Source organism: Trachurus japonicus, chromosome 15 (assembly GCF_045865225.1).
Source record: "Trachurus japonicus isolate A0001 chromosome 15, Traja_1.0".
In the NCBI taxonomy this organism is placed as follows: domain Eukaryota; kingdom Metazoa; phylum Chordata; class Actinopteri; order Carangiformes; family Carangidae; genus Trachurus; species Trachurus japonicus.
The window spans coordinates 8,305,486-8,332,412 of record NC_140921.1 but is presented as its reverse complement, the minus strand read 5'-3'; the positions used below and the strand labels follow the sequence as shown (position 1 = coordinate 8,332,412).

The window sequence follows — 26,927 nt, the reverse complement described above, 5'->3', positions numbered from 1 at the left end:
TCTACTCTCGAACAACAGGTTTCACACTGAAGAATGGAAGATTTCTACATTAACAACATCTCGCTGCACGAAGGCTACAACAACAACATCAAGAATGAAAATGAAAACAACACCATCACCCCCATCAGTGGCGCCGCCAGCCGGAATCCTGTACGCACTGTGCGTACAATTTTTTTCATAGGTGGAAAAAAAAAGAAGCAATTTTGTTTATTTTGAGCGGGTGTGATAAAGACGCTTGTTGTTTGTAACAGGCTAAACGTGCTGAGTTCATTGATTGTTAAACCAATCAGTGGAAGCCTAACGTAAAAGCCAGTGATTGTCGTTTACATCATGTCATCTGTCTCTTTTTGATTTCTGGCGCCTATTACACTACCGCTATGTGATGATTACGCCCGGTCCAGTATAGAAATGTCAAAAAGACAGTTGAGCCTTTTCCAGGCATTTAAAAAAAAAAGAGAGATCCAAACCCACGATCACAAACACGCAGCAGAGCAGCGATAATGAAGGTCTCTCCTCTCTAGCTCCAAACTCACTCGTCTGCACCACTGGGGGAGCCTCGGCCCATCAGCTGTGTGTCTGTGGGTATGTGTAACCCGTATGTGTGTAGCCTGTGTGTGTTAATCTCTCACGCGCTCTGTTAAGATGAATAAACACAAACCGCTGCAGAGCGCGAGCCTGGCACAGAGGTGCGCGCTCTGGCGCATCTGGCACAGTCGGTTAACGGCACCGAAAGGAAACTGGCTCCTCTCCGCGGCTATTTCGCGTCCGACGTCTATGTTAAGCACATGTTGTTATTGATATTGTAGCGTCCGACCCGACGTAACTACAACAACATAACACAAACTTATCTGACAGCTCTCTCACTTTTTCCTCTGCTCCTCCTCACTCACCTACACACACTGTCTTCCTCACACTCACCCTGGCCCCTCAGCTTCTCATCCAACCATACCCTACCTGCCCGTACACATTCACAGTCAGTCAGGAATCACACAACTTAAACATCACAACAACATTACTGCGGGGTCGCAACAATATTTTCAGTTGTGCAGTATATTATGACAAGTCCCATTGCTACGTGGCATGATGGGCACAGCGACCCCCCCCCCCCCCCCGAAAAAAAAATTGTTGCAGCCTATTTGCCGTTTCTGTGCGTACATTGAAATTGAATCCTGGCGGCGCCACTGACCCCCATCATAGATGAAGAAGTTCAGTTTATTGACGATGTAGTAACGTTCATCATCATCAGTATCGGCCTCCCACTGACCCTAGCGGCCATCTATGGACTTAACTCTCAGGTGAGAACTCAGTTAATGACTGAGGAGGAGTTTGATCAAATAAAAAAATACATTACAATAAATCATATGAGTGCAGTTTGTTCAGCAGAACAAGATAAAAACATCACAACATGTTTCTAACCACTGTGTTTACTCTTCTCAATGTTTTCCTGCAGGTCAGAGACGGTCAGGTGGCTCCGATCTACATCATCAACCTTCTCATTTCTGACATCATACAGCTCTGCTCCATGATCGTTTATGTGGCAAAACCTGAGAATTTCATCATCAAAGTAATCATCGGTGCAATTTACATATATAGTCTGATGGCCAGTGTTGGGTTCATGATGTGCATCGCCCTGGAAAGGTAGCTATCAGTCTACTCAGTGTGTGTGTAACTTTTCTCTGTCTGAACATTTTATTTCATCATAACTCAGATGCTCCACAAAGACGATGTGTGTGTCTGTGTATTACAGGTATTTGGTCATCGCCTGGCCGCTGTGGTACCGCTTCAGAAGAAACATCAAGACCTCTGTTGTGGTCTGCGTTGTGGTCTGGATCCTTCCTCTTCTCCTTCTCCTTCTCCTTCTCCCACCCATCTTTATTAATTATGCCTTAACATTTATATTTGGTCTCTTCTTCCTCCTCCCCCTCCCTCTGTTCATATTCTTCCTGTTTAGGACCATTAAAGCTCTGTCTGCAGCCATCAGTGTCCCTCCTGATGAAAAACGACGAATTGTGGCCATTTTGGTTTTGGTGCTACTTATTTACACACTGTTGTTCCTGCCCATCAGCATTAGGTTCCTTGCAGGAAAAGAAATGTGTCATGTTACCTTCATATTTGTTGCTGAACTTTTGTTAAGGCTCAGTCCTCTTGCAGACTTGTTTCTGTATGTTTTCAGTAGGAAAGAAGCTGCAGACAAGTTCTTGGCCTGTGTGTGTCATTGCAGGATGAACAGTGACACTGATATCAGCATGAATGATATCAACTTATAGGCAGTCGCTCCATGTTGACAGAGAAAGAAGGAAAGAGAAATGTCTCACTAAGCATATTCATTCTGCCATTATAACCACATCTATCACTTTTCCATCTTTATTTGTCTATTTTTCTGATTCTTAAACTCTTACAAAGTTATAAAGAGTTTCCAACTAGAACTGTAGTTTTTGTAGTAAGTTCTTTCTACATTGTTTATGTAATAAACAAAACAACATTCAGCTTGTTTGTCTTTGTTCATTTTAAATTTGAGCACCTTTCAGGGCAGCTTTATTCTAACTACAATAAACAGTGGAAGACAAAGACACAGAGAAGCAAAGCAGCTACACTTTTCTAGTTTTTAACATAAATGTGACTCCCAGCAATGAATTCACTAGAAAACTACATCTGTCTTCCTCAGTGGTGAAGATTAGATGAGGCAGAGATCACATCATTAAAGGGATAGTAGCATTTTTTTAAAGTGGGGTTGTATGATCCACAAATAGCCCCTAAGTACTTTAATTGCAGTAGAAGACTCTCTGCACTCCTCCCGTTAGCAACGCCAGCCCATAGCCCTGCCCAGAGATTTACAACATACAGTGTTGTGAATGGACCCAAAGAAACGGCCTATTTTCGCGGCCTAAAAGAGATTTTACGTGAAAAAAAAATACACAATTCTGTTGTTCGCTATAATATAATTTTTTCCAGCCGCTCAAAGTGCAGGAAAAACGCAGTTTTTATTTGGACCTAACCAACTCACGTATCCCTCCGCCCAGGGTTAGCACCCGCCGATCAGCAGTTGGTTAGCTCCAAATAAAAACTGAGTTTTTCCTGCACTTTGAAGGGCTGGAAAAAATTATATTATAGCGAACAATGGAACTGTGTATTTTTTTTTCAGGTAAAACCTCTTTTAGGCCACGAAAATAGGCCGTTTCTTTGGGTCCATTCACAACACTGTATGTTGTAAATCTCTGGGCAGGGCTATGGGCTGGCGTTGCTAACGGGAGGAGTGCAGAGAGTCTTCTACTGCAATTAAAGTACTTAGGGGCTATTTGTAGATCATACAACCCCACTTTTAAAAAAATGCTGCTATCCCTTTAAGGACCTCCCTCATGACTTATCATGCTGTGTTGCTCAATTACACATTATTAGACTGTGTGGATTTAAATGAGAAACAACAGACTCTGCTAAAAGAAATTCATCCAGGTTGTGATCCAGCAGCGTTCAAATGTAAAGTTTGTGTTACATCATTTATCTCATTTTATTTATAACCTGATGAAAACAGTAAAGTTATTAACAGTAAAGTCTCTTCTGCTTTAAAGACCAGTGAACTGAGGTTGACAGCTTGAGTATCGTCACTGAACAATGTCAGGTCGACATTAGAAACTTGCTCTTATCTCAAACAACAGGTTTCACACTGAAGAATGGAGGCAAGAGGCAACATCGACTATGACTGCAACTATGACTACAACAGCACGAATATAGATAAGGTAGAAGCAGCACCCTCCCCTACATGTGGTGTTGTGCATCATCATCAGTATCAGCCTGCCCCTAGTGGCCATCCATGGACTTTACTCTCTGGTGAGAACTCAGTACATGACTGAGGAAGAGTTTCATGACAAATTCAAATTCATCAAGACCTCTGCTGTGGTCTCTGTCATGGTCTGAATCTTTCTTTTAGTATTTGGCCTTGTTTACTGTTTCACGACTATTATTCCAGAAACATCACCTATGCACTTACTGTATTTTCCTCCTCCCCCTCCCTCTGTTCATGTTCTTCCTGTCTGGGACCATTAAAGCTCTGTCTGCAGCCATCAGTGTCCCTCCTGATGAAAAACGACCGAATTGTGGCCATTTTGGTTTTGTTACTACTGATTTACACACTGTTGTTCCTGCCCAGCATCATGTTGGTCCATTTTTGGTCAGGTATAACAGGGACGTCTGGTAGCTCAGTCCTCTTGCAGATGTATTTCTGTGTGTTTTATTAAAGGGACAGTATGTAGCTTATTTGGCTTTTTATTAGCAAAAATCAAATATTGCTTTCACAAAGTCGAATCATAACCGCATACAAATGAAAGCCGTCTCGTAGCTCAGGATAAATTGTTAACGAATACTGTACATAGGTGGTTGGTGCACCCACCGCAGGCTGTCATGTTGCATCGCCATCTTTGAATACAGTACGCAAAATTGGACAAACCTGGCTCAAACGCACTACTGAGTGTCTGTGCTTGTGCCCCCGGAGGATGATCGACGTAGTTGTTTTTGTTTTTTTCTGCCGTTACAGAACACTCAGGGTGCTAGTTAGCATTAGCAGCTAGGCTACATCTTACAATGTTGAACTGTTCTTATACAAAATGCAGCCAAACACCAGACTGAAGAGAGAGGGACAGCAGAGGCTCTGACAGCTGTGGAGCTGCAGCTGAACCGGCAGGAGAGCACAGCGACTCAAGTCCTTTTTCTTTTCTTTTTTAGCAACGCCGTATAGTTACAGCTGATCATACCGTATCTATGTCCGAGTACGTTGTCCTCTGATCTTCCTTCATGGGACGGCACTGCGTAACTGGCACATCCTGTAAGTCCTCCTGTGTAACTTTTTGCAGTGAAATATGACTGAAGGCACGAGTGGAAGTCTGCACGTGTGTTAAAAAAAAAAAAAGATTAAAAACCTTAAGTAATTGGTCAGAGATATTGTTAGCAGTTAGCGGTTAGTTTGCTAACGTGTTTGTCCTCGGCGGCCACCGTCACTTTGCAGACGTGAGGGATGAGTGAGTGAGCGCTGCAATCTAGAATCTGAACGCTGGATGTCACGGTTTAGCCCCAATAGCCTACTACATACTGAGGCTTTAAAGGACTTTCTTTTCTCTTTTTTTTCTTTCTTTCTTTCTTTCTTTTTTTTTTTTTACTAAAAATGACCTCAGCAGTATGAAGAGAAAAAACACCCCTGTTCACTTCCTGAAATACAGAAGACGACGAAGAAGAAGAAGAAATTAGATTAACTTCGTGATAAAGCAAATTGTTGCATTACACGAGACCAGATTGATCCAGACAACAAGGGAAATATCCAGGTCGTTTTCCTCCAACTTTCAAAGGTAAATTTTGTGTCACAGTATTTCTCACAATTTATTTATAACCTCATTTATAAAAACTGTAAAATTATTGATGACCACTGACTGCAGTCACACACACACACATCAATAGGCTATATGTATTTATATGTGTATATGTATTGAAAGTCTTGATGTCTAATTAAGAGGATGAGTGGGTTATTGATATTATCATTAGTAACAAAAGAAAGTAACTAAGAGACATAACCTACAGAAACATTCACAAACAAGAAGCCTGACATACGTTTCCCCCTCAATCAGCACACTGTGTGGTTAGCTGGGGGCTATAACTAGGCTACAGGTGTCGCAGTCACACACGCGCACATGCACACACACACACATACACACATAAAGATGTTCTACTCTCAAACAACAGGTTTCACACTGAAGAATGGCGGATTTCTATAACAACACCTCGCTGCACAAAGGTTACAACGCCTCCATCAACCACAACTGGGATGAAGAACTTGAGTTTACTGTGGTAACGTGCATCATCATCAGTATCGGCCTCCCACTGACCCTAGTGGCCATCTATGGACTTTACTCTCAGGTGAGAACTCAGTTCATGACTGAGGAAGAGTTGCATGACAAATTCATATGAGTGCAGTTTTCAGCAGAACAAGATAAAAACATGTCATCAGTTTCCAACCACTGTGTTTACTCTTCTCAATGTTTTCCTGCAGGTCAGAGACGGTCACGTGGCTCCGATCTACATCATCAACCTTCTCATTTCTGACATCATTCAGTTCTGCTGCATGATCGCTTATGTGGCAAAACCTCACAATTTCATCATCAAAGTAATCTTCAGTGTAATTCACACGTATGGTCTGACGGCCAGTGTTGGATTCATGATGTGTGTTTCCCTGGAAAGGTAGCTATCAGTCTACTCAGTGTGTGTGTAGCTTTCTCTGTCTGAACATTTTATGTTATTGTTACGCGTCCTTGGGTGTCTTGAAATGCGCTATATAAATCAAAACTATTATTATTATTATTTCATCATAATTCAGATGCTCCACAAACACGATGTGTGTGTCTGTGTATTACAGGTATTTGGTCATCGCCTGGCCGCTGTGGTACCGCTTCAGACGAAACATCAAGACCTCTGTTGTGGTCTGTGTCGTGGTCTGGATACTTCCTTTTATCCTTCTACCCGCCTTTCTTAGTTATGTCTCAATGTTTATCTTTGGTCTCTTCTTCCTCCTCCCCCTCCCTCTGTTCATCTTCTCCCTGTTTGGGACCATTAAAGCTCTGTCTGCAGCCATCAGTGTCCCTCCTGATGAAAAACGACAAATTGTGGCCATTTTGGTTTTGGTGCTACTTATTTACACACTGTTGTTCCTGCCCTTCAGCATTGGTATCCTTGCAGTAAAAGAAATGAGCCGCCATGTTACCTTGATATTTGTTGCTGTACTTTTGTTAAGGCTCAGTCCTCTTGCAGACTTGTTTCTCTATGTTTTCAGTAGGAAAGGAGCTGCAGACAAGTTCTTGGCCTGTGTGTGTCATTGCAGGATGAACAGTGACACTGATATTAGCATGAATGATGTCAATTTATAGAAAATTGCTCCATGTAGACAGAGAAAGAAGGAAAGAGGAATGTCTCACTAAGCATATTCACTCTGCCATTATAACCACATGTATCATTTTTCCATCTTTATTTGTCTATTTTTCTGATTCTTAAACTTTTTTAACCCTAACCCTTGTAGTAAGTTCTTTCTACATTGTTTATGTAATAAACAAAACAACATTCAACTTGTTTATCTTTGTTCATTTTAAATTTGAGCACCTTTCCTCTCACTCATTTCTGACAATATTTCTCTCTGACAAATCCTACTTGTATTTTGTCATCAGGGCAGCTTTATTCTAACTACAATAAAAACAACAGAGGAAGACAAAGACACAGAGAAGCAAAGCAGCTACACTTTATTGCAAGTTTCTAGTTTTTAACATGAATGTGACTCCCAGCAATGATTTCACTAGAAAACTAAATCTGTCTTCCTCATGGTGAAGATGAGGCAGAGATCACATCATTAAGGACCTCCCTCATGACTTATCATGCTGTGTTGCTCAATTACACATTATTAGACTGTGTGGATTTAAATGAGAAACAACAGACTCTGCTAAAAGAAACTCTTCCAGGTTGTGATCCAGCAGCTTTCAAAGGTAAAGTTTCTGTTACATTATTTATCTCATTTTATTTATAACCTGATGAAAACAGTAAAGTTATTAACAGTAAAGTCTCTTCTGCTTTTAAGACCAGTGAACTGAGGTTTACAGCTTGAGTATCGTCACTGAACAATGTCAGGTCGACATTAGAAACTTGCTCTTCTCTCAAACAACAGGTTTCACACTGAAGAATTGAGGCAAGAGGCGACATAGACTATGACTGCAACTATGACTACAACACCATGAATATAGATAAGGTAGAAGCAGCACCCTCCCATGTGGTGTTGTGCATCATCATCAGTATCAGCCTGCCCCTAGTGGCCATCGATGGACTTTACTCTCTGGTGAGAACTCAAATTCATCAAGACCTCTGCTGTGGTCTCTGTCATGGTCTGGATCTCTCTTTTAGTATTTGGCCTTTTTACTGTTTCACGACTATTATTCCAGAATCATCACCTATGCACTTAATGTATTCTCCTCCTTCCCTTCCCTCTGTTCATATTCTTCCTGTTTGGGACCATTAAAGTCTGCAGCCATCAGTGTCCCTCCTGATGAAAAACGACGAATTGTGGCCATTTTGGTTTTGTTACTACTTATTTACACACTGTTGTTCCTGCCCAGCATCATGTTGGTCCATTTTTGGTCAGGTATAACAGGGTCTCTCTTTTCTTTTCATAAAGCTCAGTCCTCTTGCAGATGTATTTCTGTGTGTTTTATTAAAGGGACAGTATGTAGCTTATTTGGCTTTTTATTAGCAAAAATCAAATATTGCTTTCACAAAGTCGAATCATAACCGCATACAAATGAAAGCCGTCTCATAGCTCAGAATAAATTGTTAACAAATACATAGGTGGTAGGTGCACCCACCGCAGGCTGTCATGTTGCATCGCCATCTTTGAATACAGTACGCAACATGGCTCAAGCGCACTATTGAGTGTCTGTGCTTGTGCCCCCGGAGGATGATCGACGTAGTTGTTTTTGTTTTTTTCTGCCGTTACAAAACACTCAGGGTGCTAGTTAGCATTAGCAGCTAGGCTACATCTTACAATGTTGAACTTTTTTCCTTTTTTTGGCAACTCCGTAGTTACAGCTGATCATACCGTACCGTATCTAGTATATCCGAGTACGTTGTCCTCTGATCACTGCGTAACTGGCACATCCTGTAAGTCCTCCTGTGTAACTTTTTGCAGTGAAATATGACTGAAGGCACGAGTGGAAGTCTGCATGTGTGTAAAAAAAAAAAAAAGATTAAAAACAGAAAGTAATTGGTCAGAGATATTGTTAGCAGTTAGCGGTTAGTTTGCTAACGTGTTTGTCCTCGGCGGCCACCGTCACTTTGCAGACGTGAGGGATGAGTGAGTGAGCGCTGCAATCTAGAATCTGAACGCTGGATGTCACGGTTTAGCCCCAATAGCCTACTACATACTGAGGCTTTAAAGGACTTTCTTTTCTCTTTTTTTTCTTTCTTTTTTTTTTTTTTACTAAAAACGACCTCAGCAGTATGAAGAGAAAAAACACCCCTGTTCACTTCCTGAAATTCAGAAGACGACGACGAAGAAGAAGCAGAAATTAGATTACCTTCATGATAAAGAAAATTGTTGCATTACACAAGACCAGATTGATCCAGACAACAAGGGAAATATCCAGGTCGTTTTCCAATTTTCAAAGGTAAATTTGTGTCACATTATTTCTTACAATCTATTTATAACCTCATTCATGAAAACTGTAAAAATTATTGATGACCACTGACTGTGGGTGGAAAGTAATCGAAGGTTAGTGTCAGTATCTTCTCTCTTGCTTGATTTTTGCGTTAAAATACTGGATTAATAAGTGTGCATGTGTGTGTGTGTGTGTGTGTGTATTCATGACCTCTTTTCTTACTTACTAGTCCACCACTTACAAAAAACTACTACTCATACTTTTTGCATAATATTTTTCAAAGCCAAACACACTTTGTTCAGAACAGCTAAAAATCAAATTTAAATCAAATCAATCAAAGAGCGACAAATTAAAGTTGTGAATCTACAGAAAATGACATATTAAAATATTGACAATGAAAAAAAAAAAATATATATATATATACAGGTATATACATATGGGTGTGTGTGTGTGTGTGTACAGTGTTGGGGCCTTGTTAGGTAATCAGTGCTAGGCTGAAACAATACAATACAATATTAATATTTATCATATTATCAAAATATGTGTGTGTGTGTGCGCGTGTGCCCGTGTGTGTGTGCGTATATGGCCCTTACTAAAAAATGTAACAAGATGACAGTAAACAGGAAGGAAACTGGGGCGATGTTTAGCTCAGTTGAGGCTATAGTCCTCACTGCAGGCGACCCCGGTTCGAATCCCGCGCTGAGCGATCCAATCCTGCATGTCATTCCACCCCACCCCCCTCTCTGCCTCCCATTTCCTGTCTCTCTCTCAACTGTCCTGTCCATTAAAGGCCAAAAAGGCCCCAAAAAATATACTTAATAAAAATAAAAAAACAGGAAGGAAACTCAGTGGTAACAGCGGAAGAGTAAGTAAAGTAGAAATAAACCTTTATTCATGTAGCACCTCTGACAGATGAAAAACGATCACAAAGTTCTTCACATAAATGTATAAAACTTAAAATGAAGCAATGATGTAAATAAAGATCCATTAAATAAAATAAAGAAAGGGCCTGACTGAATACTAATGTTTCCAGATGTTTCCTGAAGCCATCACAGGATGGATCACAGACACATGAGGAGAGAGCTCCATTTGGAAGCCATGACTTGAAAAGTCGCCACAGGTCTTGTTGTAGGTTTGAGGGATGACCTCACAATTTTAATCAATAGTCTGTAGGGCCAGATTCACCGCACACACACACACATCAATATATGTATATGTATATAATAAAAGTCTTGGGGCCCTAGTTTCGTCGACCGAGCGAAGTCTAAGTGCAGCGCAGCTTCGCCACGCCAACGGGGTGTGGCCCAGGTCCATTTCGCAAGTTTGCTGGGCCGCGCAGTCAGACTTAGACCAGCGCAACCCCTCCCCTCGTCCCTCCCACCGGCGCAAACGGTGAAGAGGGAGGAGAGAGGGCGGGAGGGAGACAGGAGGAGGAGAGAAAGGCGTGGAGTGGGTTTGACACAGCCGAGTCAGATCTTCACCAATCAAAGGAGCTCCTCTCCTCTTAACTGCGCGGCGGGCGATGCGCGCTGCAAGTTTGTCATTTTATACTTGGACATGGACGGAGGAGACAGCGACGCCAGAGGCCGAACCTCTCCCAGGAGGAAACAGCTGTTTTGGTCCGGAGGACCGAGCTCAGAGTGACCAATAATGAGTTTACTAATTGTTACGCCCGGCTCTGAGGCCGCAACAACACAAAGGGCAAGGCAGCGCGATGGATCAAAATACAATGTAATTTATTGAGTTGACAACAAAGGAAATGTGCGATGGGGTGTGGGAGTGAGCGTCAGTGGTGTGTGCAGGTGTTTGAGTGGTATGCAGTATGTATGGTGCATGTTGTCAGGTGCAGAACATAACAAAAGAGGTGCAGCAGGTTGAAGGTCTCGGGATGAGTTAGAGAGTGAGGCAGCCCACGGCAGGGGTTTATATCAGCCAGCCAATCAGGGAACCATGCACAGACGCTTCCAGCCGGTCCGCAATCAGCAGCCTGTAAACACACCCACACAGCAGACACACCCACGCAAACACACACAGACAGGACACAGCCATAGGCTGGGGCCGTAACACCCCCCCCCACAAAGACAGGGTCCCACACGGAACCCTGGTAGCCCAAAAGGCCCAAGGGAAAGGGACACAGAAGCAGACGGCACCTGAAACACATAAAACAGAAACCAACATGAGTACACAGCAAACAGGCTAATCACATGGAGCCCTTGACAAGGCGTCAGCCACCAGGTTATCACAGCCCTTGATATGGCGGATCTCAAGGCAAAAGGACTGCAACAACAAGGCCCAACGAATCAAGCGCTGGTTTGGACACTGTAAAGAATTTAGAAACGTCAAAGGGTTATGATCAGTAAACACAACAACAGGCCCAGAGCTAACATAGACACTGAAATGCTGCAAAGCCAAAACCAAAGCCAGTGTTTCTTTTTCGATAACAGAATAATTCAACTGATGCTTGTTAAACTTCCGAGAAAAAAAACAAACAGGCCTATCCACTTCCAAGTCATCAGGTTGCATTAACACCGCTCCTGCCCCCACATAACTGGCATCTACCTCCACTTTAAAGGGCCTGTCCCATCGAGGAGCAGCCAAAACCGGAGCATTACAAATCAGGGACTTCACATTCTCAAACGCAGACTGACACGCAGGAGACCACTCAAACTTGACTTTACCCTTCAACAAGTTAGTAAGAGGCGCCACAACAGTTGAAAAGTTCCTACAAAAACAACGATAATACCCAACGAGCCCCAAGAACCTCATCAGTTCTTTCTTGGTTGTAGGAGGAACATAGTTATCAATAGCATGCACCTTTGCTCGCACAGGACAGACTCTCCCTTGACCTACCACACGACCGAGATAGGTAACTGTAGCCTTCGCAAAGTCACATTTGGCCAGATTTACAGTTAAATGTGCGTGAGCCAAGCGGTCAAACAACTTCCCAATGCGGTCAAGGTGAACGTCCCATTCATCCGAATAAACCACGACATCGTCCAAATACACCGAACAACCCTCCAGACCACTTACAACCCCGTTCATGAGGCGTTGGAAGGTCGCCGGTGCATTTCGCAACCCAAAAGGCATTACCGAATAAGAATACAAACCCGTGGGTGTCACAAACGAGGCAATGTCTTTCGCTCTCTTCGACAATGGCACCTGCCAATACCCCTTGAGCAAATCAAATTTGCTCACAAATTTAGCTGACCCAACCTGGTCGACACAATCCTCCACACGGGGGAGGGGGAAACAATCTGGTTTTGTAACACTATTCACTTTACGAAAATCAGAACAAAATCTGGGCGTGTTATCTGATTTCGGAACAAGCAAGCAAGGTGAAGCCCAGGGGGAGCAAGATGGCTCCGCTATGTCATTCTCCAACATATACTTCACCTCGGCATCAAGAAACTTGCGCTTCTCTGGATGAACACGGTAAAACTTCTGCTTAATGGGCTTAGAATCTCCCACATCAATGTCATGTTCGATCAAATGTGTGCGTGTAGGTGTATCACTGAACAAACATGCATAACTCTTTATCAGACTGACCAACTGTGCGCGTTTAGAAACCTCTAAATGACCAAACAAACCATCTAAATTCTGCAAAATCTCAGAATTCTTGAGCCGACCATAGAGTACAGCATCATCAGGGCCTGGGACGCCGTCCCCTCCCTGCTCTGCCACCACAGGGGATGAAGAAGCAGACACACAGGCAGGATGGACATCCGACGGCTGCACCACCTCACTGGCCTCCTGCACACGAACACAGTAGGGTTTCAACAAATTCACATGACACAGTTGAGTAGAAGACCTACGATCTGGAGTAGCAACCAAGTAATTCAGGTCAGACAACTTCTTTACCACAGAGTAAGGACCAAAAAACTTAGCTTGAAAAGGGGAAGTTACAATGGGCAACAGAGCCAAGACCTGATCCCCTGGGAGAAAAACACGGTTCTCAACCCCACGGTCATAATGTTTTTTCATTTTGCTCTGCGCACCCTCCAATCTACTCTTAGCTACTTCCTGAGCCCTGTACAACCTGTAGCGAAAACCATACACATACTCCAGAAGATTCTGAGGAGGCTCCTCCTCCTTCCAATTGTCACGCAAGAGGGCCAAAGGGCCCCGAACAGTATGACCAAACACAAGGTCGTTGGGACTAAACCCTATGCTCTCTTGAACGACTTCCCTAGCGGCCAACAACAGCCATGGTAAACCCTCTTCCCAATCACTTGACATTTCAACACAATACGCACGCAACATTGACTTCAGAGTCTGGTGAAATCTCTCCAGAACGCCTTGACTTTGCGCGTGGTAGGCAGAGGCCTGATTATGCTTGATCCGCAACAATTTCAGGACCTGGGAAAACAGATGAGAAGAAAAATTAGACCCCTGGTCGGACTGAATGACTCTGGGAACACCAAAAACTGACATAAACTGCGACAACGCACGCACCACAGACCTGGCCGTGATCGTGCGCAGCGGGTAAGCCGCTGGATACCTTGTGCTCTGGCACATCACTGTGAGTAAATAACAAACTCCTGACCTCGAAGGTGGCAAGGGCCCCACACAATCAATGACAAGGTGCTCAAATGGCTGACTCAAAGCACGTACTGGGACCAAAGGAACAGGCTTGAGGGTCTGATTAGGCTTACTGGTGACCTGACACACATGACATGATTTTATATAGGCCGACACATCCCTCTTCAACCGGGGCCAGAAGAAATACCTCAGGATGCGGTCATATGTCTTCCTGACGCCCAAGTGACCACTCTCGTCATGGGAAATCTGCAACACCAAGCTGCGAAACTTAGAGGGAACAACAACTTGCAATACAGGATCCCCAACAAAGGTTTCCCACTGCGGCACCCATTTTCTCATCAACACCCCATTAGCAACAAAATAGCACTGTGCATGATTTTCCACCTCACCAACAGGGCAAACCAACTCCAGCAACGCCTTGAGGGAGGGATCCGTCTGCTGCTGCTCCACCAACTCACTGCAAGAGACAGACCAAGGGACATCAGGACATGTTACATCATTCTGTAGTGAACCGTCAGCCTCTGCTGCGGAACTCTCATCCTCTTGCGCGCGCGCCATGGCACGCGTCACAGCGCATGCAGTAAATACATCAGGGAACTCCCTCTCGTTCTTATCAGGGTCACTGCTCACGAGGGGCACCGGAACCACAATAGGAGGGGGCACATCAGCCCACACTCTACTACCGCATATATCATTACCCAAAATCACCTCGATTCCATCTAGAGGCAACGCCGGCCGCACACCAACCACCACTTCACCCTGAAACAGATCACAAGACAACATCATTTTGTGCTGAGGCACACGCAAAACTTTCAATCCCATCCCAAGCACAGGGATAAACGACCCAGTGTAGGTCGCATCTGAAAACGGTAAGACTGATGTCAAAATGAAAGAATCAAAAGCGGCAGTATCTCGCAATATCTTCACGCGCACACACTCGTCCCCACCTACCAGAGAAACAACACCTTCACTGATAAAAGGCTCAAAAGACTTGAGCCCCACACCGGCCACCTGAGGCCCCGCCTCACCATCTGCCGGTAACCCCTCCAAGACCGGCGCAACAAGCATTGCCGGCTTGGGGGAAAAACTGGACTCCGTATGTTTAGGCCTGGACTTTAACGCATAACAATCACGCCTCCAATGGCCCCGCTTGTGACAGAAACTACACACTTTATCAGACTCACGTGCACCACGATCGTTCCTCTGCTGCTCGGCTGGTCTTACATGTCGGCCAGACCACGAACTGCCGCCGGACGAAGTGTCCCTGAACCCGCCACCGCGAGCCACAGGAGCACCCCCCCCGTGCGTCAGCACATAGTCATCGGCCAAGGCAGCGGCCTCGGCTGCCGTCTTAACCTTGCGCTCACTGATGTAAGTCGCAATGCGCTCCGACACCGAGCTCTTAAACTGCTCCAAAATAGCCAGCTCTCGCAGATCATCAAACGATTCCACTTCCGCAGCAACACACCAGCGATCAAAATGAGTGGACAAGTCACGTACAAATTCCATGTGTGACTTCTCACCTCTCCTCCACGTCCTAAACCGCTGGCGGTACGCCTCAGGAACCAGCTCAAACGCCTTCAGAATAGCTGACTTTACCAGTGCGTAGCTCCCACACTCAATGCTACTCAAGGACGAATACGCCTCCTGGGCCCTGCCGGTTATCACACACTGCAACAACAACGTGCGCGTGGCCTCAGACCACCCCCGTGCATCCCCCAGACGCTCAAACATGAGAAAAAACGTCTCCGGATCACGTTCATTAAATTTAGGCACAAGTTTCAAATCACTCAAATCATTACCTGTACCAGTCCTTACCGGACTCCCCCCAAACACAGAGGATCCACCAGGTAACACATCAGCCGCGGCTGCTCTTCCCTCACGAACCAACTGCAGCTGCTGCCTCTGCAGCTCCAGCTTCGCAAACTCAGTCTCCTGCTTCATCTTCTCCACAGACAATTCCCTGTCTGCTTTCTCTGCCTCTAACTTCAGACGCAGCTCCAGCAACTCCTTCTGCTGCTCGAAAGACAACGCAGGACCAACACCAGGACCAGCCACAAGCGGAAACGAGTCCTCACACACAGAAGCACTGGCTCCCTTCTCTGCGTCCAAAATCCCCATTTTACACAACTCCACCTTTAAATTGGCCCGAACGCCCTCTTTTACGCGTCTGTCCCCAACATCGACCTTGTAAAAGTCAGCCAATTTAACCAACTGCTCCCTTGAGCACTCGTCCAGCAACTGCTCAGACGGCCTCGCTACAAACGCCTTCACCAACTCATCCATCGAGAGGGAAAAAAAAAAAACACACGGAGAAAAAATTAAGTGTCGGACTCACCTGTGCGCTTCACGGCCTTCAGCCTCAAGTCGGAGTTCCTCCGCTAGCTATCTGCCTAACCAGACTCTTACTACCTAACTCCCCCCTAGTCTTCATGGGGCGTAGCGGCGGGTATTTACGCACCTAGCGCCCGCTGGCACGCAAGCAGCACCCAGTAAACTGGCCACCGCCCCGTAACCACGAGCAGTGCTCCCGAGCAAATTAAGGGAAAAGGGAAAGGGAAGCTCTCAACCACCGTACCCCAACACTAACAACCCCCCACGACGAATCCCAAAGGGGAGACGCCGCTATACCTACCAGGAAAAACTCCGACAAAACAATGCACACACACCTTGTCCAACACTCACCTTTCTCCGCTTCCACCATGACCCATCTCGCACGCATGAATGAATGAATCAGCTGTCGAACAAACACACCTGCTCCCGACGCACACACCGCATGCGCGGCAACACAACCAACACCATATATGGACAAATACGTCACGCCTCACCTCGGGAATCCCCCTCAGGGAACAGGGAACCCCTATCTGACGTCACTCAAGAACTACTAACCATATCGCACCATCGCCACGCGCCGCCAATTACCCACACAGCAGTATCCAACTGCTGCGCTCACACAGACGTCCCTGGCGAAATACATACCCACCAGGCAACCAATCCACTAGACGCCCAGCAGGTTCAAAAGGACGGACGAGCTCCCAACTTGTTACGCCCGGCTCTGAGGCCGCAACAACACAAAGGGCAAGGCAGCGCGATGGATCAAAATACAATGTAATTTATTGAGTTGACAACAAAGGAAATGTGCGATGGGGTGTGGGAGTGAGCGTCAGTGGTGTGTGCAGGTGTTTGAGTGGTATGCAGTATGTATGGTGCATGTTGTCAGGTGCAGAACATAACAAAAGAGGTGCAGCAGGTTGAAGGTCTCGGGATGAGTTAGAGAGTGAGGCAGCCCACGGCAGGGGTTTATATCAGCCAGCCAATCAGGGAACCATGCACAGACGCTTCCAGCCGGTCCGCAATCAGCAGCCTGTAAACACACCCACACAGCAGACACACCCACGCAAACACACACAGACAGGACACAGCCATAGGCTGGGGCCGTAACATAATATACTTAACCAGGATTGATCTGATACACTGAGAACCCCTACCCAATCTAAGAAACAACTAATACACTAATAAAGAAACTCACATTTATTCAAACCCTATGTAAGCAAGATGACAGGTGTACACTAATCACAACATAAACAAAGACCATGTGGATTAAATCAGCGTAAAGGACGCGCGCTCTCTCTCCCTCCCTCTCTCTCTCTCTCTCTCTCTCTCTCTCTCTCTCTCTCTGTCCTCCTCTCTCTCTCTCTCTCTGTCCGGCTCTTTTTTTCTCTGTGATAGAGATGCTGAGTATACTGTAGTAGGCTATATACTGACTATCTGATACCGAGGCTGTTGTGGTGGACTAAGAGAGATGAAGATTTGTGTTTTGTTTTTCATTACGGCTGCGTGATGCGGTCGCTCTCCGCTAATGAATTAATAAGTAAATAAATAAATAAAGCGATCATCACAAGGGCAGAGTGGTATCTCAACACGGCAGCGACATGCAGTCATCCACCCTCAGTCCTGCTTTTGGGACATCCACAGCTGCTTTTCAGTGCCAGTTCGTCCCTGCTGTGTTAATTCAGGTGGAGTTTCCATTGCGCGTGCCACAGCCTTTGATCTCTGCTTTGATCTGACGTCAGATGTGACGGGACAATCTATATAGATATAAATTCACGTGTTGATTCCGTTAGTTGCATTAAATAGTGGTTATTGTGGATATTTATTGCATTGAAATGTGTCTGGAACTGTGGAGATCTGCCTGTGAGGTCTTGGTGACGTGTGTGCACTGCAGGTCAGTCAGCCAAACTTCCACTGCACCTGCTGCGCTTCGCTCTGCGCTGAGATTAGACCTGGTTGGAGGTGGCGAGCTTTCAGCGCAACCTCGGCGGGACATTTTCGCACAAAACTTGCACTGCACCAAGCTGAATCTGTGACGCCTCCCCCTGCTGCGCGGCCACGCCTATCTCAGCGCAGCGCGATCTGCCAATCTTCCAATCTGACTTTGCGCTAGGCTGCGCTGGTCGAAACTTGCATTAGACCGGCTGCGCTACCTTGCGCCACCTGCGCTGCGCCAGCAAACTAGGGCCCTTGATGTCTAATTAAGAGGATGAGTGGGTTATTGATATTATCATTAATAACAAAAGAAAGTAACAAAGAGACATAACCTACAGAAACATTCACAAACAAGAAGCCTGACATACTTTTTCCCCTCAAGCAGCACACTGTGTGGTTAGCTGGGGGCTATAACTCAATTTATAGGCTACAGGTGTCGCAGTCACACACGTGCACATGCACACGCACACACACACACACACAATGTGCACGAATACCACTGCAAAAACTATTCACTAGGTCACCAGTTGTACACCAGCAGAAATTGCAATAAGCAATTATTCTCATGAGGTCAGGTGGATCATGTGACCAAGGTCAGGTCCTCATTTATCTAAAATTATTATTATTATTTGTCAAATGTTTTTCTTGAAGGGCCAGAGGGAGGCCTTCACACACACACACACACACACACACACAAAAAGAGGCAGCGACAAAGGGGAAGATGCTCCAGCACCCACCGCTCCCTCCTCTGTACGTGCTTCAGGATTATCACTGAATGATGTGAGGTCTACATTAAAATGCATGCTCTTCTCTCTAACAACAGATTTTATACAGTAGGAAGATGGAATATTTCTACATCAACAGCACCTCAGTGGACAAAAGTTACAAAAACAGCAACATCGAGTCCAATGATGAAACTGACATCAGCAACATTATGAAACTTGTATTCATCAGGGACGTGGTGTTGTGCATCATCATCAGTATCGGCCTGCCACTGACCCTAGTGGCCATCTATCAACTTTACTCTCTGGTGAGAACTCAGTTCATGACTGAGGAAGAGTTTGATGACAAATTCATATGAGTGCAGTTTTCAGCAGAACAAGATAAAAACATGTCATCAGCTCACAACATGTTTCCAACCACTGTGTTTACTCTTCTCAATGTTTTCCTGCAGGTCAGAAAGGATCACGTGGCTCCGATCTACATCATCAACCTTCTCATTTCTGACCTCATTCAACTCTGCTGCATGATCGTTTATGTGGCAAAACCTGAGAATTTGATCATCGAAGAAATCCTTAATTTTACATACATTTATGGTCTGATGGCCAGCATTTGCATCATGGTGTGTGTTTCCCTGGAAAGGTAGCTATCAGTCTACTCAGTGTGTGTGTAAATTTTCTCTGTCTGATCATTTCATTTCATCATAATTCAGATGCTCCACAAAGACGATCTGTGTGTCTGTGTATTACAGGTATTTGGTCGTCGCCTGGCCGCTGTGGTACCGCTTCAGACGAAACATCAAGACCTCTGTCATGATCTGTGTTGTGGTCTGGATCCTTCTTTTAATCATTGGCCTTTTTTTCCATTTCATGACCAGTTATTATTTCAGGCGAATCATCTATGCACTCATTTTCCTCCTTCCCCTCCCTCTGTTCATATTCTTCCTGTCTGGGACCATTAAAGCTCTGTCTGCAGCCATCAGTGTCCCTCCTGATGAAAAACGACGAATTGTGGCCATTTTGGTTTTGGTGCTACTTATTTACACACTGTTGTTCCTGCCCAGCATCGTTTGGTTCCTTGCAGGAGAAGAAAGAAGTGATGATATCTTCTGGTTTGTCTCTGACCTTTTGCTAAAATTCAGTCCTCTTACAGACTTGTTTCTGTATTTTTTCAGTAGGAAAGGAGCTGTGGACAAGTTGTTGGCTTTGGTCTGTCGTTGCAGGATGAACATTGAAAGTGACATCAGCAGAACAACAGGATGAATGATAACACAATTATTGTTAAAAAATATTGTTAGAAACAAGAACAGATAGAAAATGGAAGAGGAAATGTAAGCAAATGAGACAAGACAGAGACTGATGCTTCTGACGTTTCAACAAGACGTTTAATTGTGGCTTCACCTGCTGTGCTGCACTGTGACAGCTTCAAGAAATAGCTATAAAGCTATATCTTTTTCTTTTTTCTGCATGTTTAACTTTCTCCTGTTTATAAATAATGTCTAACCAATTGTTGTAAGTTCTTTCTACATTATTTCTTATGAACATACTGTTTGATAATGTTTATTCATTGTAAATTTGAACACGTTTAGCTCTTTACCCACAACTTTCTGATAACATTCCTCTCACTTGAAGGTTGTCATTATTAAAAATCTGCTTTAGTATAGATTTGTGGAATTAAATTAATGCATATTTTCACTATAAGTATATAGGAAAACATGGTTTATATTAAAAATGACATTTGTCAGTGTAAAAACAACACAACAGCAGAGATAAGATGAAGCAGAGATTAGATGAAGAACCTCCTTCGTGCCATATATTGCAGAGTTACTGCATAGATGTGACCAGACTGACAAGAAATTGGCAAAATAAACATCCAGGTTATTTTCCACCAGCTTTCAAAGGTAAAATTTCTGCTGCATTATTTCTCTCAATCTGTGTCTAACATCATTCAGAAAAACTGTAAAGATATTTATACATGACAAAGGACCTGGACTGTTTTTTATGTTTTTCCTCTCTCTTGCCTTATGTTTTTGAGATGTGGGCTAAAATGCAGTTGTTGTTTTTTTAAATTTACACTGTACTGCAGTTGTACTGTGTGGAACATCGGTAGGAAATCAATGTTTAACTATCGTAATATTGATTCTAAACATTTGTATTAAATTACTTTATTACAGTTATCATGGGGGGATATCCTGAACCAGTGAAAGTACAGCCAATATAGACACAGCCTCAAATTTTACTGTATACTTTTGACTAATGATTCACTTTAAATTCAAAATTATCATTTCAGTAGTGCGTAATATTCACAATTTTTAAACATAAAACACATCAGCAGACACTCAAGATTGAGTGGATTAGATTAAGATTAAGATGTCTGATTCAGAGCAGTCGCTGCAACTAACCAGACAGATTTTAACAAGATGGTGGTAAAGAGAGGAAACGACTCAAGATGGCGGAAGATTACGGTGGCCATGAGGGCTCAACACACTGCAGCATGCAAACACTCAAACTAAAGAGATAGAAAACAACATCATTAATTTGACAACACATGTGCTGAAGAACTCACAATACAACAGAGGTTTTTCTGGGGACACAAGTTTTTGCAGTTATCTGTTTTTGCAGTGCATGCATCGTCAGCTGTGAAGTTGTTTCCTGAATTGTAGTGTGTTTGTGTGCATGTGTTATTTTAAGCTGCAGTATATTGAGCTCTCAGGGCCACCGTAGAAGACAGTTGCTGAGCCCACATGGCACAAGAAGGAGGGAGAATGTGAATTTCTTTGTTTGCGAAAAGAAAATTTTATTTCCACCATCTCGAATGAAGTGAATTCAAACATCTCTATTTGTGTGAGCAGCACTTCACAGCTTTAGCATCATCACTAAACAGTATGAAGTGAACATCAAGATGTTCTACTCTCGAACAACAGGTTTCACACTGAAGAATGGAAGATTTCTATAACAACATCTCGCTGCATGAAGGCTACAACAACAACATCAAGTATGACAATGAAAACAACACCATCACCCCCATCATAGATGAAGAAGTTCAGTTTATTGACGATGTAGTAACGTTCATCATCATCAGTATCGGCCTCCCACTGACCCTAGCGGCCATCTATGGACTTTACTCTCAGGTGAGAACTCAGTTAATGACTGAGGAGGAGTTTGATCAAATAAAAAAATACATTAAAATAAATCATATGAGTGCAGTTTGTTCAGCAGAACAAGATAAAAACATCACAACATGTTTCTAACCACTGTGTTTACTCTTCTCAATGTTTTCCTGCAGGTCAGAGACGGTCAGGTGGCTCCGATCTACATCATCAACCTTCTCATTTCTGACCTCATACAGCTCTGCTCCATGATCGTTTATGTGGCAAAACCTGAGAATTTCATCATCAAAGTAATCATCGGTGCAATTTACATGTATAGTCTGATGGCCAGTGTTGGATTCATGGTGTGCATCGCCCTGGAAAGGTAGCTATCAGTCTACTCAGTGTGTGTGTAACTTTTCTCTGTCTGAACATTTTATTTCATCATAACTCAGATGCTCCACAAAGACGATGTGTGTGTCTGTGTATTACAGGTATTTGGTCATCGCCTGGCCGCTGTGGTACCGCTTCAGAAGAAACATCAAGACCTCTGTTGTGGTCTGCGTTGTGGTCTGGATCCTTCCTCTTCTCCTTCTCCTTCTCCTTCTCCCACCCATCTTTATTAATTATGCCTTAACATTTATATTTGGTCTTTTCTTTTTCCTTCCCCTCCCTCTGTTCATATTCTTCCTGTTTAGGACCATTAAAGCTCTGTCTGCAGCCATCAGTGTCCCTCCTGATGAAAAACGACGAATTGTGGCCATTTTGGTTTTGGTGCTACTTATTTACACACTGTTGTTCCTGCCCATCAGCATTAGGTTCCTTGCAGGAAAAGAAATGTGTCATGTTACCTTCATATTTGTTGCTGAACTTTTGTTAAGGCTCAGTCCTCTTGCAGACTTGTTTCTGTATGTTTTCAGTAGGAAAGGAGCTACAGACAAGTTCTTGGCCTGTGTGTGTCATTGCAGGATGAACAGTGACACTGATATCAGCATGAATGATATCAACTTATAGGCAGTCGCTCCATGTTGACAGAGAAAGAAGGAAAGAGAAATGTCTCACTAAGCATATTCATTCTGCCATTATAACCACATCTATCACTTTTCCATCTTTATTTGTCTATTTTTCTGATTCTTAAACTCTTACAAAGTTATAAAGAGTTTCCAACTAGAACTGTAGTTTTTGTAGTAAGTTCTTTCTACATTGTTTATGTAATAAACAAAACAACATTCAGCTTGTTTGTCTTTGTTCATTTTAAATTTGAGCACCTTTCAGGGCAGCTTTATTCTAACTACAATAAACAGAAGACAAAGACACAGAGAAGCAAAGCAGCTACACTTTTCTAGTTTTTAACATAAATGTGACTCCCAGCAATGAATTCACTAGAAAACTACATCTGTCTTCCTCAGTGGTGAAGATTAGATGAGGCAGAGATCACATCATTAAAGGGATAGTAGCATTTTTTTAAAGTGGGGTTGTATGATCCACAAATAGCCCCTAAGTACTTTAATTGCAGTAGAAGACTCTCTGCACTCCTCCCGTTAGCAATGCCAGCCCATAGCCCTGCCCAGAGATTTACAACATACAGTGTTGTGAATGGACCCAAAGAAACGGCCTATTCTCGCGGCCTAAAAGAGATTTTACGTGAAAAAAAAATACACAATTCTGTTGTTCGCTATAATATAATTTTTTCCAGCCGCTCAAAGTGCAGGAAAAACGCAGTTTTTATTTGGACCTAACCAACTCACGTATCCCTCCGCCCAGGGTTAGCACCCGCCGATCAGCAGTTGGTTAGCTCCAAATAAAAACTGAGTTTTTCCTGCACTTTGAAGGGCTGGAAAAAATTATATTATAGCGAACAATGGAACTGTGTATTTTTTTTTCAGGTAAAACCTCTTTTAGGCCACAAAAATAGGCCGTTTCTTTGGGTCCATTCACAACACTGTATGTTGTAAATCTCTGGGCAGGGCTATGGGCTGGCGTTGCTAACGGGAGGAGTGCAGAGAGTCTTCTACTGCAATTAAAGTACTTAGGGGCTATTTGTAGATCATACAACCCCACTTTAAAAAAAATGCTACTATCCCTTTAAGGACCTCCCTCATGACTTATCATGCTGTGTTGCTCAATTACACATTATTAGACTGTGTGGATTTAAATGAGAAACAACAGACTCTGCTAAAAGAAATTCATCCAGGTTGTGATCCAGCAGCGTTCAAATGTAAAGTTTGTGTTACATCATTTATCTCATTTTATTTATAACCTGATGAAAACAGTAAAGTTATTAACAGTAAAGTCTCTTCTGCTTTAAAGACCAGTGAACTGAGGTTGACAGCATGAGTATCGTCACTGAACAATGTCAGGTCGACATTAGAAACTTGCTCTTATCTCAAACAACAGGTTTCACACTGAAGAATGGAGGCAAGAGGCAACATCGACTATGACTGCAACTATGACTACAACAGCACGAATATAGATAAGGTAGAAGCAGCACCCTCCCCTACATGTGGTGTTGTGCATCATCATCAGTATCAGCCTGCCCCTAGTGGCCATCCATGGACTTTACTCTCTGGTGAGAACTCAGTACATGACTGAGGAAGAGTTTCATGACAAATTCAAATTCATCAAGACCTCTGCTGTGGTCTCTGTCATGGTCTGAATCTTTCTTTTAGTATTTGGCCTTGTTTACTGTTTCACGACTATTATTCCAGAAACATCACCTATGCACTTACTGTATTTTCCTCCTCCCCCTCCCTCTGTTCATGTTCTTCCTGTCTGGGACCATTAAAGCTCTGTCTGCAGCCATCAGTGTCCCTCCTGATGAAAAACGACCGAATTGTGGCCATTTTGGTTTTGTTACTACTGATTTACACACTGTTGTTCCTGCCCAGCATCATGTTGGTCCATTTTTGGTCAGGTATAACAGGGACGTCTGGTAGCTCAGTCCTCTTGCAGATGTATGTCTGTGTGTTTTATTAAAGGGACAGTATGTAGCTTATTTGGCTTTTTATTAGCAAAAATCAAATATTGCTTTCACAAAGTCGAATCATAACCACATACAAATGAAAGCCGTCTCATAGCTCAGAAGAAATTGTTAACAAATACATAGGTGGTAGGTGCACCCACCACAGGCTGTCATGTTGCATCGCCATCTTTGAATACAGTGCGCAAAATTGGACAAACATGGCTCAAACGCACTACTGAGTGTCTGTGCTTGTGCCCCCGGAGGATGATCGACATAGTTGTTTTAGTTTTTTTCTGCCGTCACAAAACACTCAGGGTGTTAGTTAGCATTAGCAGCTAGGCTACATCTTACAATGTTGAACTGTTCTTATACAAAGTGCAGCCAAACACCAGACTGAAGAGAGAGGGACAGCAGAGGCTCTGACAGCTGTGGAGCTGCAGCTGAACCGGCAGGAGAGCACAGCGACCCACGTCCTTTTTTTTTTTTTTTTTTAGCAACGCCATAGTTACAGCTGATCATACCGTATCTATGTCCGAGCATGTTGTCCTCTGATCTTCCTTCATGGGACCGCACTGCGTAACTGGCACATCCTGTAAGTCCTCCTGTGTAACTTTTTGCAGTGAAATATGACTGAAGGCACGAGTGGAAGTCTGCACGTGTCCATCCATCCATCCATCCATTGTCCGCCGCATTATCCGAGTCCGGGTCGCGGGGGCAGCAGTCGGAGCAGGGATCCCCAGACTTCCCTCTCCCCGGACACTTCCTCCAGCTCTTCCGGGGGGACCCCAAGGCGTTCCCAGGCCAGCCGAGTGACGTAGTCACTCCAGCGTGTCCTGGGTCTTCCTCGGGGCCTCCTCCCGGTGGGACATGCCCGGAACACCTCACGAGGGAGGCGTCCAGGGGGCATCCTATACAGGTGCCCGAGCCACCTCAGCTGGCTCCTCTCGATGTGGAGGAGCAGCGGCTCTACTCCGAGCTCCTCCCGGGTGACAGAGCTCCTCACCCTATCTCTAAGGGAGCGCCCCGCCACCCTGCGGAGGAAACTCATTTCGGCCGCTTGTATCCGGGATCCCGTTCATTCGGTCATGACCCAGAGTTCATGACCATAGGTGAGGGTGGGAACGTAGATCGACCGGTAAATCGAGAGCTTTGCCTTTCGGCTCAGCTCCTTCTTCACCACGACGGACCGATACAATGACTGCATTACTGCGGCCGCCGCACCGATCCGCCTGTCGATCTCGCGCTCCGTTCTCCCCTCACTCGTGAACAAGACCCCAAGATACTTAAACTCCTCCACCTGAGGCAGGAATTCTCCCCCGACCTGGAGGGTGCAAGCCACCTTTTTCCGGTCGAGAACCATGGCCTCGGACTTAGAGGTGCTGATTCTCATCCCAGCTGCTTCACACTCGGCTGCAAACCGCCCCAGTGCATGCTGAAGGTCCTGGCTCGAGGGAGCCAACAAGACCACATCATCTGCAAAAAGCAGAGATGAAATCAAGTGGCTCCCGAACCGTACCCCCTCCGGCACTTGGCTGCGCCTAGAAATTCTGTCCATAAAAATAATGAACAGAACCGGTGACAAAGGGCAGCCCTGCCGGAGTCCAACACGCACCGGGAACAGGTCTGACTTACTGCCGGCAATGCGAACCAAGCTCCTGCTCCGGTCATACAGGGACCGTACAGCCCTCAGCAGAGGGCCTCCGACCCCATACTCTCGGAGCACCTCCCACAGGATGCCACGTGGGACACGGTCAAAAGCCTTCTCCAAGTCCACAAAACACATATGGACTGGTTGGGCAAACTCCCATGCACCCTCGAGCACCCTGCGGAGGGTGTAGAGCTGGTCCAGCGTTCCACGGCCAGGGCGAAAACCGCATTGTTCCTCCTGAATCCGAGGTTCGACTATCGGCCGAATTCTCCTCTCCAGCACCCTGGAATAGACTTTCCCCGGGAGGCTGAGGAGTGTGATTCCCCGGTAGTTGGAACACACCCTCCGGTCCCCCTTTTTGAAGAGAGGGACCACCACCCCGGTCTGCCAGTCCAGAGGCACTGTCCCCGACTGCCACGCGATGCTGCAGAGGCGTGTCAGCCACGACAGCCCCGCAACATCCAGAGACTTGAGGTACTCAGGGCGGATCTCATCCACCCCCGGTGCCTTGCCACTGAGGAGCTTCCGGACTAC

General features: G+C 44.7%; 4 protein-coding genes across 4 annotated transcripts; all 4 read left to right on the top strand.

Annotated features, from left to right (window-relative positions):
- Nucleotides 1-33: 33 nt before the first annotated feature.
- LOC146973152 (uncharacterized) lies at nucleotides 34-2,267 on the top strand. Its single transcript, XM_085799076.1, has 4 exons — nucleotides 34-127; nucleotides 1,198-1,295; nucleotides 1,451-1,638; nucleotides 1,748-2,267. The coding sequence occupies exons 1-4, from the start codon at nucleotides 34-36 to the stop codon at nucleotides 2,265-2,267; spliced, it is 900 nt and encodes a 299-aa protein (XP_085655202.1).
- Nucleotides 2,268-5,739: 3,472 nt separating this feature from the next.
- Nucleotides 5,740-6,902, top strand: LOC146973151 (G protein-coupled receptor 68-like). The gene is made up of 3 exons (XM_085799075.1): nucleotides 5,740-5,898; nucleotides 6,032-6,219; nucleotides 6,395-6,902. Exons 1-3 carry the CDS (start codon nucleotides 5,740-5,742, stop codon nucleotides 6,900-6,902), a joined length of 855 nt encoding a protein of 284 aa, XP_085655201.1.
- An 11,914-nt stretch (nucleotides 6,903-18,816) lies between these two features.
- On the top strand, nucleotides 18,817-19,957 carry LOC146973150 (mas-related G protein-coupled receptor member A8-like). The gene is made up of 3 exons (XM_085799073.1): nucleotides 18,817-19,005; nucleotides 19,150-19,337; nucleotides 19,447-19,957. The coding sequence occupies exons 1-3, from the start codon at nucleotides 18,817-18,819 to the stop codon at nucleotides 19,955-19,957; spliced, it is 888 nt and encodes a 295-aa protein (XP_085655199.1).
- Nucleotides 19,958-21,633: 1,676 nt separating this feature from the next.
- Nucleotides 21,634-22,797, top strand: LOC146973149 (uncharacterized). Its single transcript, XM_085799072.1, has 3 exons — nucleotides 21,634-21,825; nucleotides 21,981-22,168; nucleotides 22,278-22,797. The coding sequence occupies exons 1-3, from the start codon at nucleotides 21,634-21,636 to the stop codon at nucleotides 22,795-22,797; spliced, it is 900 nt and encodes a 299-aa protein (XP_085655198.1).
- Nucleotides 22,798-26,927: the final 4,130 nt, after the last annotated feature.

What these genes read in the sequence shown, in the direction of transcription:
- LOC146973152 (XM_085799076.1), top strand. Translation starts at nt 34, where the DNA reads ATGGAAGATTTCTACATTAACAACATCTCGCTGCACGAAGGCTACAAC. An exon ending in TCTATGGACTTAACTCTCAG is followed by an intron (nt 1,296 to 1,450) that starts GTGAGAACTCAG and finishes GTTTTCCTGCAG; the next exon opens with GTCAGAGACGGTCAGGTGGC. An exon ending in ATGTGCATCGCCCTGGAAAG is followed by an intron (nt 1,639 to 1,747) that starts GTAGCTATCAGT and finishes TGTGTATTACAG; the next exon opens with GTATTTGGTCATCGCCTGGC.
- LOC146973149 (XM_085799072.1), top strand. Translation starts at nt 21,634, where the DNA reads ATGGAAGATTTCTATAACAACATCTCGCTGCATGAAGGCTACAACAAC. An exon ending in TCTATGGACTTTACTCTCAG is followed by an intron (nt 21,826 to 21,980) that starts GTGAGAACTCAG and finishes GTTTTCCTGCAG; the next exon opens with GTCAGAGACGGTCAGGTGGC. An exon ending in GTGTGCATCGCCCTGGAAAG is followed by an intron (nt 22,169 to 22,277) that starts GTAGCTATCAGT and finishes TGTGTATTACAG; the next exon opens with GTATTTGGTCATCGCCTGGC.
- LOC146973151 (XM_085799075.1), top strand. Translation starts at nt 5,740, where the DNA reads ATGGCGGATTTCTATAACAACACCTCGCTGCACAAAGGTTACAACGCC. An exon ending in TCTATGGACTTTACTCTCAG is followed by an intron (nt 5,899 to 6,031) that starts GTGAGAACTCAG and finishes GTTTTCCTGCAG; the next exon opens with GTCAGAGACGGTCACGTGGC. An exon ending in ATGTGTGTTTCCCTGGAAAG is followed by an intron (nt 6,220 to 6,394) that starts GTAGCTATCAGT and finishes TGTGTATTACAG; the next exon opens with GTATTTGGTCATCGCCTGGC.
- LOC146973150 (XM_085799073.1), top strand. Translation starts at nt 18,817, where the DNA reads ATGGAATATTTCTACATCAACAGCACCTCAGTGGACAAAAGTTACAAA. An exon ending in TCTATCAACTTTACTCTCTG is followed by an intron (nt 19,006 to 19,149) that starts GTGAGAACTCAG and finishes GTTTTCCTGCAG; the next exon opens with GTCAGAAAGGATCACGTGGC. An exon ending in GTGTGTGTTTCCCTGGAAAG is followed by an intron (nt 19,338 to 19,446) that starts GTAGCTATCAGT and finishes TGTGTATTACAG; the next exon opens with GTATTTGGTCGTCGCCTGGC.